The sequence below is a fragment of the Pezoporus flaviventris genome, unplaced genomic scaffold, assembly GCF_033815535.1.
Source record: "Pezoporus flaviventris isolate CSIRO_AGI_PZ_B2104156 unplaced genomic scaffold, CSIRO_AGI_Pfla_v1 ptg000059l, whole genome shotgun sequence".
In the NCBI taxonomy this organism is placed as follows: domain Eukaryota; kingdom Metazoa; phylum Chordata; class Aves; order Psittaciformes; family Psittacidae; genus Pezoporus; species Pezoporus flaviventris.
The window spans coordinates 1925251-1940237 of record NW_026892607.1 but is presented as its reverse complement, the minus strand read 5'-3'; the positions used below and the strand labels follow the sequence as shown (position 1 = coordinate 1940237).

Below are 14987 nucleotides of genomic sequence, written 5' to 3'. Positions count from 1 at the left end.
TTAGTCACTACAATAAGCAATTTAGTGAGTCTTTCACCTTCACAAGTCCAGCTTTGGCACTCAGCAGGAAGAAAATCAACTCCAAATGAAGGGCTTTAGTGTCCACACTGGAGGTGCAGCCTCCTCTGCAGCCTGAACCTGTTCCAGCTTTCACCCTGGCTTCCCTCAACACAAACTCAGGAAAAAAACTATATTCCTTTCTTGAAAGCTGGGTCTATAAAACTTTTATTGCTTCCTTTGCCCCTGCACATCGCGGCAATCGCAAACAGAGGAGGAAGCTGAAATAACACGGGATTCCTTAGCACAACTTTTTCCATAAAATCAAGTTGGTGATTCAGCATTTCATTAATTCCCAATTAATGGAAAAAAAAAACAGTAATATCGGGTTCCTGCAGCACAACTCAGAACTGGGTTTGACCACGGCCACTGGTCAAAGGCATGGCTGCAGCAGGCACAGCCCCTGTCCCAAAGGCGGGGGAGCCACCCTGGGGCTCTGACCCTCTCCATGGGACAAGGCACGGCTGTAAACGCTGCCTTAAAGCCTGGGTGCAAACCAGGGCTCGCCAAACCAAGGCAGAGATGGGGGGAGCCGCCAAGCGCTGCCCCAGGGGAGGGAGCGACTCCTTCCAGCAGCATCACCCGGGCGACTTACGGTCTGCCCTGGGGAGATGCTGCAGAGAAGGAGCTTGGCTGATGCTCTGGCTCGGAGGGACGGAGCTGGGGAGCCCGGCTCCAGCACCGGGGGGAAGGGGGGGGGGGGGGGGGATGCGGGGGTGTGGAGGAGGAACACCAACTTCCAGCACTTCACCAGGGCGTTCAGACCTCGCACTTCGCTTTCCTTCCCCTCTGCTGCTCCTCAGTGTACTCCTGGGACTCTCCTCTCCCTCCTGCTCCTGACTCGCAGCACAAGGCACTGCTCTTTATGTTAGCACCTCACTCCTCGCAGCGAACTCAATTTCCCTTTTCGCTCACGGCTCATTAAACCCCCCCTAAAAGACGAAAATAAGGTGGCGGGAGGCGGGGGAGCAGCTCATTCCCGCTCCACAGTCCTTGACTTCGCACCCTCCTCATGTGCTGGCAAGCGGTGCGGAGCCAGCCCACCACATTAACCCCCAAATCAAAAGCTTACCGAAAGGACATAACAGCAATAAAATAACGCACCACGATGTTTAGAGTTTGCCGTTATTACGGCCAGGCAACAATGAAGACGATTGAAATCTGATGTGATAATTTGTTAAAAGCGGCGGTTTTTACAGTGTTCCTGGTTAAATCGGTTCCGAAGGGACCGGCGCTCACTGAAAGCTCTCTGACTTCTCAGGAGCGAGCCTGGCTCGTTACGGGGGAGTCAGAGAGGTGCGGGTCGCACCCGCCGCCAGTTTTATCTGCGGGGGAAACCCGCATCTCTTTCCCGGGGGTAACCTGGAGTTACTCTCCCGCACACCTCGCTGCCGCGCACCGCATCCCCGCCGCTCCGCTCACCTTGTTGGATGCCATCTCACTGACGGAGCGGTAGGTCTGGATGGTCTCCAGCTGATCCAGGCACCAGTCGAGCTCCTCCAGCGTCTCCATGGCCAGCTTCTGGTAGGGCTCCTCTGCGAAGAGGCACACGGACATGTACTCGGGCTGGCGCGGCTGCAGGCTCTCCATGCCGGGGCCACCGCCAGCGCCGCCGGAGGTGCCGCACCGCTCCCTCATCATGCGGCCGCCGCTGCGCTCCCCTCGCCGCCGGCGAGCAAATCCCCGCCCGCCGCTGGCACCCGGCACGGCCCCGGCCCCGGCCGCCCGCCCCGGCCCGCCCCGGCCCCGCCCTACCCCCGCGGGACGGGGAACCGGGCGCCCCCGGGCAGGGCCAGGCCGGGCTGCGGGAGCGAAGGGTGCCCCCACCCCGGCTGCTGCGGGACCCGGGACAAGCGCGCTGCGCCCGCCCGCGACGCGGGTCCTGCGCCAGCCCCGCTCCCCAACCTCACCGGGTCCTGCTCCCCATCAGCCCCGCACCTCAACCCTGTCTGGTCCTGCTCTCCCCATCAGCCCCGCTCCCAACCACTCCTGGTCCTGCTCTCCCCATCAGCCCCGCTCCCAACCACTCCTGGTCCTGCTCTCCCCATCAGCCCCGCTCCCAACCACTCCTGGTCCTGCTCTCCCCATCAGCCCTGCTCCCAACCACTCCTGGTCCTGCTCTCCCCATCAGCCCCGCACCCCAACCCTGCCTGGTCCTGCTCTCCCCATCAGCCCCGCTCCCAACCACTCCTGATCCTGCTCTCCCCATCAGCCCCGCTCCCAACCACTCCTGGTCCTGCTCTCCCCATCAGCCCCGCTCCCAACCTCTCCTGGTCCTGCTCCTCACCAGCCCCGCACCTCAACCCTGCCTGGTCCTGCAACCTAACCCCAGAAGCCCTGTACCCCAGCTGTGCCTGGCCCCGCTCCCCTCCAGCCCTCCTCCCTAACCTGAACAGCCCTGCTCCCCAGCCCTGCTTGGTCGTGGCTTTCCAGCCCCACCAGTCCTGCTCCCCAACCCTGCTAGCCCTTCTCCCTAATCCTGCCTGGTCCTGCTCCCCGCCAATCCCTGCTCCCCAGTCCCACCAACCATCAACCCTGCTCCTGTCAGTCCTGGCTCTCCAGCTCTGCTGCTGTTGCTCCAACCAGCCTTGACCATGCATCCCACCAGCCCCACACCTGATGGTACCACTGCAGTGCTATTCTACTGTGCTCCCCCCAGGCCCTGCACCCCAACCCTGCCAGCCCTGTTCCCTGCTCCCACCAAGTTCTGCTGCTTGACCCTGCCGCAGGCCAGCGGGCTCCTGAGCAGCTCTCAGCACAGAAGTTCGGGTTTACATAAGCGGATACAGTGAATCATACAATCTCCCCATGCTTGTAACTGCTTCTCGTAACAGCGGTGACATGTGCTTACCACATAAATCTGTCAAAGTTAATGGATTCAGCATTTCTGATGGCACTGGCCAAGCAGGTAACAGTGACATCAGAGGTCAGGATTGCTGCCACAGACTAGCAGCAATGCATCTGCTGTGCAGTGCACACACTGCAGTCACATATGTCTCGTGTGTGTACACCCTTGTCATCCCTGTCACACGCTGGTTGGGGCTGCATGGGGTGTGCTCCCCCTCCAAGGCCGCCCAGGTCCTTGGGAGAGGAACTGCACCTCAAGCTGCCATCCATCCACCTGCCTTCACAAGGAGAGATTCTCCTCATTCCACATCCTCATCAAGCACTGCGCAGCATTAGAAGTTCTGTATAGAGACCATGCGTTCATCATAGAATCCCAGACTGCTTTGGGTTGAAGGGACCTTAAAGCTCATCCACTTCCAACCCAGCCTGTCCATACAGTCCCAAGCCCCTCTCCAGCTTTCCTGCAGCCCCTTCAGGCACTGGAGCTGCTCTAAGGTCTCCCCTTCAGGAGCCTTCTCTTCACGTGGCAGACAAAGAATCACTGCCAAGGAGTAATTCAGCAATGAACTCACAGGGAGCACTTGGCACAGGCACACTTTAAAGATTCAGTAAATCTGAACCCTTGTGGCACTGGAAGTTAATGTTTTTTCTGGGCTCACAGAGCTCCAAACATGGCAAGTAATCTTGTTCTTGCATACTTGTGTGATACATACATCAAAAAGCAGGTGGCAATGGCCAAAACACACAGGACTGGGGTGTATTTTCCTTTCTAAGACACCTATTCTCTATCAGCTACTTTATCATGTCAATGAGTTGCCCTGGAAGGGCTCAAATTCCTTGTAATAGAAAACGTTTGCATTGATAAAACTAACTGGGCTAAATCGTGATTTTAGGAACAGGGAAAACAATCTCCTCTGCCCAAGTGAAGAGGAGCTGCCCGTACGTTTAACTAAGGCACTGTGCTGCATCCCATGTGTCCTCCAGCTCCAAGGGGCTCACAGAGGGGAGAGCCTGTGACACCAGACCCTAATTTAGCCCTTCGGGGTTCTCCAGCCTTGGCCAGGGTCAGGGTTGTGGGACCCACTGTCCCAGCAGCTCCTCCTAAATCTTCCATTCACTTAAATCTCTGACAGAGCCCTCAGAACACAAATCAAACCTCAAGATTCATAGAATCCCAGCCTGGTTTGTGTTGGAAGGGACCTTAAAGCTCCTCCAGCTCCAACCCCTGCCACAGGCAGGGACCCCTTCCACTAGAGCAGCTTGCTCCAAGCCCCTGTGTCCAACCTGGCCTTGAACACTGCCAGGGATGGGGCAGCCACAGCTTCTCTGGGCACCCTGTGAGCTCCAGAGCTGATGATGGGTCCAGGCTACTCCCTTGGTTTGTTTGTTGAGTTTTGGGTAATAAAAGAAGACAAAATAAACCAAAACAAAATGCACAATCAAGGGAAGAGGGTACATATCCAGCCCCATCCCTCCCTGTGAGCCGCTCTGCTGCTCCACTTCAGAACACCTGAGCAGTGGGGGGGGGGTCCCTCCAGGCTGAAGCCTCCTTTGCCTATGTAAAAGCATTATCACTCACGGAGGCCTTTTCAGCAAAATCATTTAGAGGCCAATAGAAGGACGATTGAATTGCAGATGCTTTGAGGACCACCACTTAGTGTATCTCCAGTCCTTCCAGTGGCAAAGATGGAGTAGGGTGATAGTGACCAGTTCTGCCTAAGTACCATTTTAAGATAGAAAAAAGGTGAGTCCTGCTGCTGTTGGGAGGTGTTTGGGGCCCACCCTCCAAGTGTATTTCCATCTAAAAGCACTTTTCCTTCAGAACTTGCTTTGTCTGACACTACCCACCCTGCCCATTCCCACCGGCCTGCCCACAGCCCCGCCTGGCTCTGGGGACCTGGGAATCTGCATCAGCCCACCCTGGAATGGCTCTTCTGAAATTCCTCAGTGTCTCCTGGGTTTGCCTGATCTAAGGATTTGTTCAATCATTCCCTTAAGCAAAGGAGTCCTGAGAAGGGAGGTCCTGATGATGTGTGTGCCTCCTTCCAGCAGTGTGCATGCATCTCAGCTCCTGCACCCTCCTTGGTCCTCAGCCCCTCATTTCTCAGCCTGCTGCAGGGGTTTAGCTCCATTTCCTTGGCCAGTAGCTCCATCAAACATACCACATTCCTATGAGTTCCAAGAAATCGGTCAAGCAGACTAGAAATCGTTGTCCTTCTCGACAGAAGGAGGACACCCCGAGCTCAACGCTTCCTAGAAACTCACTAACTGTCTCCCAAGCCACTTTCTATGTAATCCAGGCTGAGCCCAATCAAACTGGAAACCCCAACTGTTATCAAAGCAGCCCTCCTTGGGCTTGGACAACTGTTAACTCGATTGTGTTAAACTGGTGTGCACATTTACAGATGCATTGTGAAAGCAGTGGCTACAATTCCACAGATCAGGATAAAACTGCACCAGGCATTTATTTCCAGCATGTGAAATTAAAATACATGCTCCAAGAACCCAGTGAAATGCTGTAAACTATTCAAAGCCAACATGGGGTGTAACACCAACTAGAAACTGCTCTTCTAGGATGTAATAACTTTCTACAGGAATCATCTCAAAGGGAATAACATAGATTTTTATAGAACCCCAGCCTGGTTTGGGTTGGAAGGGACCTTAAAGCTCCTCAGCTCCAACCCCTGCCATGGGCAGGGACCCCTTCCACTAGAGCAGCTTGCTCCAAGCCCCTGTGTCCAACTTGGCCTTGAACACTGCCAGGGATGGGGCAGCCACAGCTTCTCTGGGCACCCTGTGCCAGCGCCTCAGCACCCTCACAGGGAAGAGCTTCTGCCTAAGAGCTCAGCTCAGTCTCCCCTCTGGCAGGTTCAAGCCATTCCCCTTGGCCTGTCCCTACAGGCCCTTGTCCAAAGGGCATTTTCTAACCTTCTTAAGAGTTAATATTCATGGATACATACCACATTAATCACACTCAACTATGTTAACATTAACCATACATTTTGATACTGATAAGGCCGACCATACTTCAGAGCAGAACCCAACACAGTCACTACCAGAAGGAGCAGCTCCTTTCTTCCTGAGGCCACCTTCCACCCTGCTCGGTGGCCCCACAGCATCTCCCCTACAGATGGCACAGCCAGTGCTGTGTTCAGTATAGCACAATACACAAGATACATTCTTGACATCCTGTGATCCACAGGCACTCAGTGCCATGGGTTAGGGGTGGCCTTGGCAGCCCTAGGGTAATGGTTGGGCTTGATGATCTTAAAGGTCTTTTCCACAGTTGATTCTATGATTCCATTCTATGATTCCTTGACTACCTGCTTTGGTAGAGGCAGGTGTGTGGGGCATGGGAGGGACTGGAAGCAGTGGTAAGGTTAAAAATGCAAGCAGAGGAACCCTATAAAAGCAGAGGGGGAGAAAAAGAAGAGGTGGACAGGGAGAGAGGAAGAGGCAGAGGAGAAAGACGGAGCACATCAGGATCCCCTTGCTGTGTGCCATCTCCAGGGATTCACATAAACAGTAAACACAAGTTTAGGAGCGATGCGACATGATCCTCCCTTGACTCCAATGTGAGCGTCCCGCTGACATCAGGAGCACAACACCCCTGCCAGAAACACTCCTCGGCCTTCTCCTGTCGCAGCCCTCGATAACCTTCCTGGTACAGCTGATGCACACGGTCACTTACGGAAAGAGTCCCGGAGTTTGTGGATGAGGACTCCTGGAATCCCATCTGACACAGCTTCAACTGTATCGTGTTTCAGTTTATATTTGGGTGTTGCATAACCCAGCCCTTATCCATAAAACCACAACCACCACTTCTGGCCCTTTGCTAGAGCCCTACACGAAACCAGTTCAGAGACTGAACAAAGAACTGATCGACAACAGGAGTTTGCTTCAGTGTTCAAGTACTACAGGGTGTTTGTGCCCAACTTTTGGTCCTGGTGGCAATGGAGCAGGCACTGAGGTGACATTCCATCACAAGACCTGATTTGCTGCCAGTCCACCAGAGGACAGGCTGGTGGGGCTCTCCCAAGCAGCACATGGTTCAGCAGTTTCCAATTGGCACTTAGAAGGCTGTAATGTACTGAAATATAATTCACTGATGGGGCAGTACTTGCTGTAACTGCATTTTGGGCATTTTCTGCTCTCTATTCCTTTTAATCTCTGTAAGATGATGGAACATACAGGAATTTCCATGGAACATACAGGAACTCTCATGGAACATACAGGAACTCTCACTAGAGCAGAGACTTAGCAGCCCATGTTTAGAACCATGGAATCCCAGCCTGGTTTGTGTTGGAAGGGACCTTAAAGCCATCCAGCTCCAACCCCTGCCACGGGCAGGGACACCTTCCACTAGAGCAGCTTCCTCCAAGCCCCTGTGTCCAACCTGGCCTTGAACACTGCCAGGGATGGGGCAGCCACAGCTTCTCTGGGCACCCTGTGCCAGCGCCTCAGCACCCTCCCAGGGAAGAGCTTCTGCCTAAGAGCTCAGCTCAGTCTCTTTTTCTTCTTGAACACTCAGCAAGTGACAGGTTTTAGCGTCCTCCTGTCTGGGAGCGGTTCAGGGTAAAAGCAAACGTGAACATCCTGAGTGTGCTCTGTGAAGTGTTGCAGATGAGGAGGGGGCTTAAAGACAGGCTCTTGCCTGACACTTACCCTCCAGCCCTGTCTGTGTCTGTCTTCCCTACAGCATAGAGCTGCAGTCCCTCACTGCTGCCCAGGCTATCTCCAAGCACGAGGCAATGTTATCTGCAGCTGCAGTTGCTTCCTCTCTCAGCCCACAAACTTGCTGTCCACATCCTGTTACCCAAATGCCCCAAGCAAGGAGGGATGGTGGGGCAGAGCCCCTTGTCCCCACACTGCAGCAGTCAACAGCGGTGGCTTTACCCTTGACTGACACAGGAGATGAACCAAGCTAGGGAACATTTTGAAACTAGATCCAAACACCAAAAGACAAACGGAGTTTTTCTCTCCTGATTCTCTCATGATTCTCACTTGCCACCCTCGTCCCCTTTAAATAAATACATCAAGACACAGCACGTCTTGCTTCTGGCAGAAAGTGTAAAGGCTACAGAGTTTTAAGAGCAGGCAAAATCAGGTGAGTCAAACAAGTTGCAGAGGAGTTGCAGTTCTCTTTGTTCAATAGACTACTGCAGGTGCCAAATAACGACGTTTTCCATGATGCAGCAGGTTAATAGCATTAACGGGTTTCTATCTGGTGAACAGATCGTCCAATTCAGCAGGTGAGAAACATGAATACAAATATATGCAGATGTATTTAAAAACTCAGCTCTCCTCAAGGCTTAAAGATTACATTATGATATTGATGCTGGGCTGCACCCCCAGAGCGTGAGCAGCAGGTCCAGGGAGGGGATCCTGCCCCTCGGCTGCACTCTGGGGCAGCAGCACAACAGGGACGTGGAGCTGTTGGAGAGAGGCCAGAGGAGGCCATGGAAATGCTGCGAGGGCTGGAGCAGCTCTGCTCTGGAGCCAGGCTGAGAGAGCTGGGCTGGGGCAGCCTGGAGAAGAGAAGGCTCCTGAAGGGGAGACCTGAGAGCAGCTCCAGTGCCTGAAGGGGCTGCAGGAAAGCTGGAGAGGGGCTTGGGACAAGGGATGTAGGGACAGGCCAAGGGGAATGGCTTTAACCTGCCCGAGGGGAGACCGAGATGAGCTCTTAGGCAGAAGCTCTTCCCTGTGAGGGTGCTGAGGAGCTGGCACAGGGTGCCCAGAGAAGCTGTGGCTGCCCCATCCCCGGCAGTGTTCAAGGCCAGGTTGGACACAGGGGCTTGGAGCAAGCTGCTCTAGTGGAAGGTGTCCCTGCCCGTGGCAGGGGTTCGAACTGGATGAGCTTTAAGCTCCCTTCCAACACAAACCAGGCTGGGATTCCGTGATTCTATGAAATTATGGACTGACTGTACAGCTAAAGGAGTTAATCCCTAATTCTGCATAGAAAATAAATAGTTGCTTCTAATGGATCGTAACTTCACTCATAAACCTCAGGCATGTAGAGTTTAAGACTCAAAGAAGCCTCTAATAGTCTCTATTAAAAAGGGCTGCCAAAAAACCTCTGGCAGTGCAGGTTTTAAAGCAAAGCATCCCAGCTGATAGCAGCCTTCCCAGCTTCAGCACAGCGTATCCTACTCCACACGCACAGCCACTTGTTTACAGTGCCAGTAAGGCATCCACTGGGTTATTTACCTTTAATTGCATCCTGGCTGTAAGAAATTGCAGCTCTTTATAATTAGAAACTTCTTCACGACTCGAGGCTGCCCTTCCCAGGAGCACGTTGAGCTCAGCCCCTGCCTTCAGAGCAGCAGTTCAACCCCGACCTAAGGGACGGCACCGAGCCACCAAGTGCCCATTTTGCAGGGATCCCAGTTAATTTAATAAAGAACACTTCACTATCTGAACCAATTCAGACCTGGGATCAAATCTGTCCATTTCAAAGTGAAATTAAGAAGCAGAATTGCCTTGGAAAGGCTTACACACTGGATCCGTTCCCAACTCCAGTACGTACCAACGTGGCAAGGGGCAGGCACTGAAATGTTCCCAGAATGTTTAAGAAACTGATAAAACCCAAAAGAACCTGAAGCAGACAAAGCTCATAAGAAACACAAGATTAAAATAGAAGTATTACAGGAGAAAATGCTTCCTAACTCCCAGCAGGGACAAGGAAGGAGGCAGTAATGGGCGCAGTGGATGAACTGAGCTCCATGATGGCTCTTAGGTGCGCTGGGGCTCTGGAGTCCTCGTGTCCTTGTAAGGGAACACGCAGATGTTTATCCCAGTGCAGGAAAGCCCTCGCAGGCACTGAATCCCTGCTTTAGGAAATGCCTGAAAGCACATTCCCAGGCTCCTAACTTGAACAGTAAGGGTGCAATTGTAAATGGGTAAAATTCCCAGTGTGAATCCATAGGACACAACCCCTGTCCCGGAGGTTCTGGGCACATTTCAATGTTTCGCTTATTTTCATATATTCAAAATCATTTACAAAGCCAAAGAAAAGAAAGGAAAGCATGTTCAGATAAGGCTCCTACTTAAAAATCATAACAATGTAAATGATAAGTGTTTATCACTCAGAATTCAGCAGAGGACTTTCAGACAACCCATTTTAATGATATAATGTACTGTATTTATGATAGATTATCATAATTGTTGTCATTATTATAGATGACAGAAAAGATTAAGAAGAGAAGAGAGGAGAGATGCTCTGGTTAATCATGTGAATGACAGATTATTACTTTGTGAGCAGTGTAGATATCATTGATGTTTACTGAAGGCTGCATTTACCTTTCTCAGCCCTTGACTACTAATGACTAAGAGCCCATATCTCAGCAGGCCGGCAGAGACCTCCGCTGCAGCCCTGATCCAGCTCTGGGGCAGCAGCACAAGGGGGACGTGGAGTGAGGCCAGAGGAGGCCACGGAGACGCTGCGAGGGCTGGAGCAGCTCTGCTCTGGAGCCAGGCTGAGAGAGCTGGGCTGGGGCAGCCTGGAGAAGAGAAGGCTCCTGAAGGGGAGACCTGAGAGCAGCTCCAGTGCCTAAAGGGGCTGCAGGAAAGCTGGAGAGGGGCTTGGGACAAGGACTTGTTAGGGACAGGCCAAGGGGAATGGCTTTAACCTGCCCGAGGGGAGACTGAGATGAGCTCTTAGGCAGAAGCTCTTCCCTGTGAGGGTGCTGAGGCGCTGGCACAGGGTGCCCAGAGAAGCTGTGGCTGCCCCATCCCTGGCAGTGCTCAAGGCCAGGTTGGACACAGGGGCTTGGAGCAAGCTGCTCTAGTGGAAGAGGTCCCTGCCCGTGGCAGGGGTAGGAACTCAATGAGCATTAGGTTCCCTTCCAACCCAAACTACGCTGGGATTCTGTGATACTGGAAGTGTTACTTGGAAACAGGCAGCTCTCTGCCCATTTGCATGCGGTGTCTGTGCCATCTGCAGTGTCCCTGCTGAGCTCCAGCCCTGGTTCATGGCTCTCCCAGTGCCCATCGCAGCTGCATCATGCTGGGGAGCAAACCAAGAACCCTTCACCCTTACTCCCACCTCCCTTTGCACACTGCAGGGAGGCTGCAGCATAGCTGCAGGTGTGAGAAATGTGAGAGGGGGCAGCTAGAGTTACTGGTTGAACTGGAGCCCCAGATACATGATGGGGAGGGGGAAGCAGGGCCGGCTCATCCATTTGCTCAGGGAATTGCTCAAGAACATACTGGCTCCTCCTGTTCCACAGGTGCTGGGGCTCTGTGCCTTTCTTAGCACATCTGCACTTATCTTTGCAAAAGATATAATTAGTTTCATTGCCTACAATGAACTGCTGGGGAGGAGGGAAGTGCATCAATCCTGCTGTCGTTCCCATGATTTTGGATTGCTCTGTCATTCCAGCCCTGCAGTCCAGCAGACTGGGAGTGCACAAGTGTCCATAAACCTACAAGAGGGAACACGTTAGTACTCTGGCAGTGTTGCCAGCATGTGTGGTGTTGAGTAGTTCTGCTGGGTACATCTTGCTTTTGGATGATACCTTCTCTTAGGTACATGTCTGGATTCTTTGCTTGGGAAAGTAGCTGGAAATCTGCTTCCTGAACACTGAAAAACATAGAGGGCATCCATAAAGGAAACCTGGGCATCCAGGATACAGGGTTTTTTCAGTGCTTGCAGTTTGTAAGATAGTGCTACCAGACCTGGCCATTTCCATGGCAGGTTTTACATGAATCACTGCAGTTGTCCTTTGCCCCTTTGATTTTCCTTCCTGTGGATTTTCAAGCCCATCTCCAGACCATTTTCACAGCTCTATTTGTTGGATCTCTTAGAACAGTGGTTTAATTCAAGGAAATAGCTCTGTGCTCACGGGTAGTCATGAATACAGGATGCATTAAACAAATAAATCCTTTGGTGTCAGTTATTCACTCGGCATTGTCAAGGATAAATATGTAAACATGTCCACACGATCTGTAAGTAACCACAGATACATTAGGGAAGGCAAAGGGTAAATGGCTGACAGCCTGCACAAGGCCCTCTCTCTCCTATCAAGTTTTGGCATGTCCTTGGTTGATAAACCTGTTTTCCTGAACATGCTCCGGGGTTTTAGAGGGATGCCAGACACTGGCTGCTGGTGATTGCAGGGCAGGTAGCGAATCTCGCTCTCAAGTTAAAATAGCCACATGCTCTTGTGGAAGGGAATGGGAGCTCCTACTGTGACCTTTAGCTAAGCCATGAGCACACGAGTACCTTGTTAAATCACAAAGGCCACCCTGCCTTTTTTGTCTCCTTCGCCTCTCTTTTCCTCTCTAATAGCCACCAAAACTTAAAATCAGGTGAGCTCAGCCGGTGGAGAGATGATGTGTGAGGACCCCAGAAGGGCTTTGTAGAATGATTTGTGTTGGAAGAGACCTCAAAGCTCACCCAGCTCCAACCCCTGCCACGGGCAGGGACCCCTTCCACCAGAGCAGCTTGCTCCAAGCCCCTGTGTCCAACCTGGCCTTGAACACTGCCAGGGATGGGGCAGCCACAGCTTCTCTGGGCACCCTGTGCCAGCACCTCAGCACCCTCACAGGGAAGAGCTTCTGCCTAAGAGCTCAGCTCAGTCTCCCCTCTGGCAGCTTAAAGCCATTCCCCTTGGCCTGTCCCTACAGGCCCTTGTCCCAAGCCCCTCTCCAGCTTTCCTGCAGCCCCTTCAGGCACTGGAGCTGCTCTCAGGTCTCCCCTTCAGGAGCCTTCTCTTCTCCAGGCTGCCCCAGCCCAGCTCTCTCAGCCTGGCTCCAGAGCAGAGCTGCTCCAGCCCTCGCAGCATCTCCATGGCCTCCTCTGCACTCGCTCCAACAGCTCCACGTCCCTTTTTTTGCACAAACCCATTTCAGAAACGTGGACTTTTCCATCCCCAGCACTAACAGAGGAGATGTGGTAAGAGAGGGCAGGGAACCCCCGCAAAGAGCGATGATGGGATTAACGGGCAAAGCCACTACTAGAGGTGCACCGAAGAGGTGGCACTGGAAGAGATCCAGCTGTGCGGGAGCACACGCAAAACCTTAAGAGAGGCTCCGAAGCAGCAGAAACAATGGAGTCTGTGTTCGGAGATGACAGAGGAAGATAGAGACCCAAAAAAACGAAGTGAAAGCTTTCTACTGCTAATTGCGAAAAATGCCAGGAAATGAGCGCGATGCTGCTGCCAGGAATAACGCCAGGGAGGCTGAAACCACTGCGGAGAGCGTGCGACAGCCACAGGCAAAGCCCGGCCAAGGGTTTGGGGGGCAGTCTGCTTTGGGGGTTCTGTTTTCCCAACAACAAGGAGCAGAAGAAATGAGCTCTTCTGATGCACTGCTGAGGAGCCCGGCTTTACACGTTCCCTAATGAAAGACAGGTCCTTCCTGGGACCCGCCGGTCCGCCTGCCCAGAAGGGCTGCTGGGAATACTCAGTTCCTATTAAAAAGGCTCCAACAGTGCTGAAGATGCCAAGGCAGCGATTAAAACAGCACCCGCCAAGAACATCAGGGACACATGCAGGTCCAAACGGGAAGACTCCGAGGAGCCAGCAGCGATGCTTCACGGGGACCGGGGAGAGGAATATGAGAGGGAGAAAGGAAAACCTCCCGCCTGTAGGGAATGACACAAACCCAAATGGCTTCACGTCCCCACGCGGCAGCCTTCCCAAGAAGGAAGAAGGCACAGCTCATTTCAGCACTGAAGCAGAGGCTCCCGGTGACGGAAGGAATGCCTGCAGCGTGACTCGGCCGCGACGCCAGGAGCCCGGGCCGCCTGCTCCCTGCTCCACTGCCATAGTAGCAGTGATGTTTCTGAGTCAACAGCCGAGGCCTCGCTGCCCCATCAGCTGCGGTGTAACCTGAGCAAAGCAGAGCAGCAGTAATATTAGCCTGCAGAAATGTCACTGGGTGGGGGGTTCAGCTGGGCTATCTTTAGCCATCTACAAGTTAATCACCTAAGCTCCCGCGCCCAGTGGAAAGTGGCTGTGGGACCTCCGAGGGGTGATCCTGGTCTATTCTCAGCACCACGGCTGCGACGGGCTGAATCACCCTCCGGAGGTGCCTGTCATCCTCCATCAGCTGCAGAAGGCAGCTCCCTATCCCGGTCTCAGAGCTGGCTGGCAGGGACCTTTGGAGGTCATCGGCTCCAGCCTCGCACCCCCCAGCAGGACTGGCTCCAGTATCACCAACACAACATTGGCCTGATGCTCCAGGAGCTGCAGGGCACCATCAGATACCCCAGACCTTCCTGTCATCAGCCACCAGCTGGACATGCAGCTTCATCACCGCCCTGAGAGACTGGCAGTGCAGCAGTATCCAACCCTGCCAACAGGCTGGCTGTCCCGCCAATGCTGCTTCAGCTTCCACATGGGAATGCCGTGGGAAATGGTGCCAAAGTGCTTATGGTATACGCACCCGCGGTGTCCCCACAGCCAGGATAGCCTCCCTAGCCCTGGCAGGAGGAGGTTGGAGCTTTCATCTACCATTTCCAATCTACTTTCCTGTCCTTCATGTGTCTGGAAATAGACTCCAGTGGACACCCTCAGTGACCTCTCCAGTGACCAAGAGTCTGAGTGCTCCATAGTTCCCCAGATCCCCTTTGCTATTCTCAAACATGGACCTTTTTCCTGTTGCCACAGACCTTCCCAAGGACCACAGTGTTTCACGAATGACACACGCTGACCTTACAGTCACATCAGCCAGCATCTCCAGCCTGAATCCCATCCAATGCCATGGATTTGAACACATCCACCTCCTCTAAGTCACCCCTAGCCTGCTTCTCCCTTACTGCCCTCCATCCCTCTCCTTCTTAAGCAGGCTGGGAGGTGCCAGGGCCCAGGCAAAGACTCTGTCTGTAAAGACTGAGATGAAAAAGACACTGAGTACTTTGGCCTTCCATGTACCAGACGTCACCAGGCTGCTTCCACCATCGATTAACATCTTCTCTGAAGGTCCTTTCCCTGCTTCATTGGAGTCCCCTCATTAGTCACAGCTCCACCAGCTTTTGGCCTGCCCTGCTTCACCCCTCATACCCAAACAGCACTTGTACATCCCTCCTTTGTTGCCAGCCCTTCTCACTTTTGGCCTGCTCTTTTTGCACTGGCTCGCCA

At 53.3% G+C, this 14987-nt stretch overlaps 1 protein-coding gene across 4 annotated transcripts in view; it reads right to left on the bottom strand.

Moving 5' to 3' along the window:
* PDE4B (phosphodiesterase 4B) overlaps window positions 1-14987 on the bottom strand; it is a 222865-nt gene that overhangs the window by 28147 nt on the left and 179731 nt on the right. For all 4 annotated transcript variants that reach the window (XM_061469704.1, XM_061469705.1, XM_061469706.1 and 1 more), the window contains one exon: window positions 1480-1592. In XM_061469704.1, the coding sequence (XP_061325688.1) occupies window positions 1480-1592 (113 nt within the window). The remainder of the gene's footprint in view (window positions 1-1479; window positions 1593-14987) is intronic.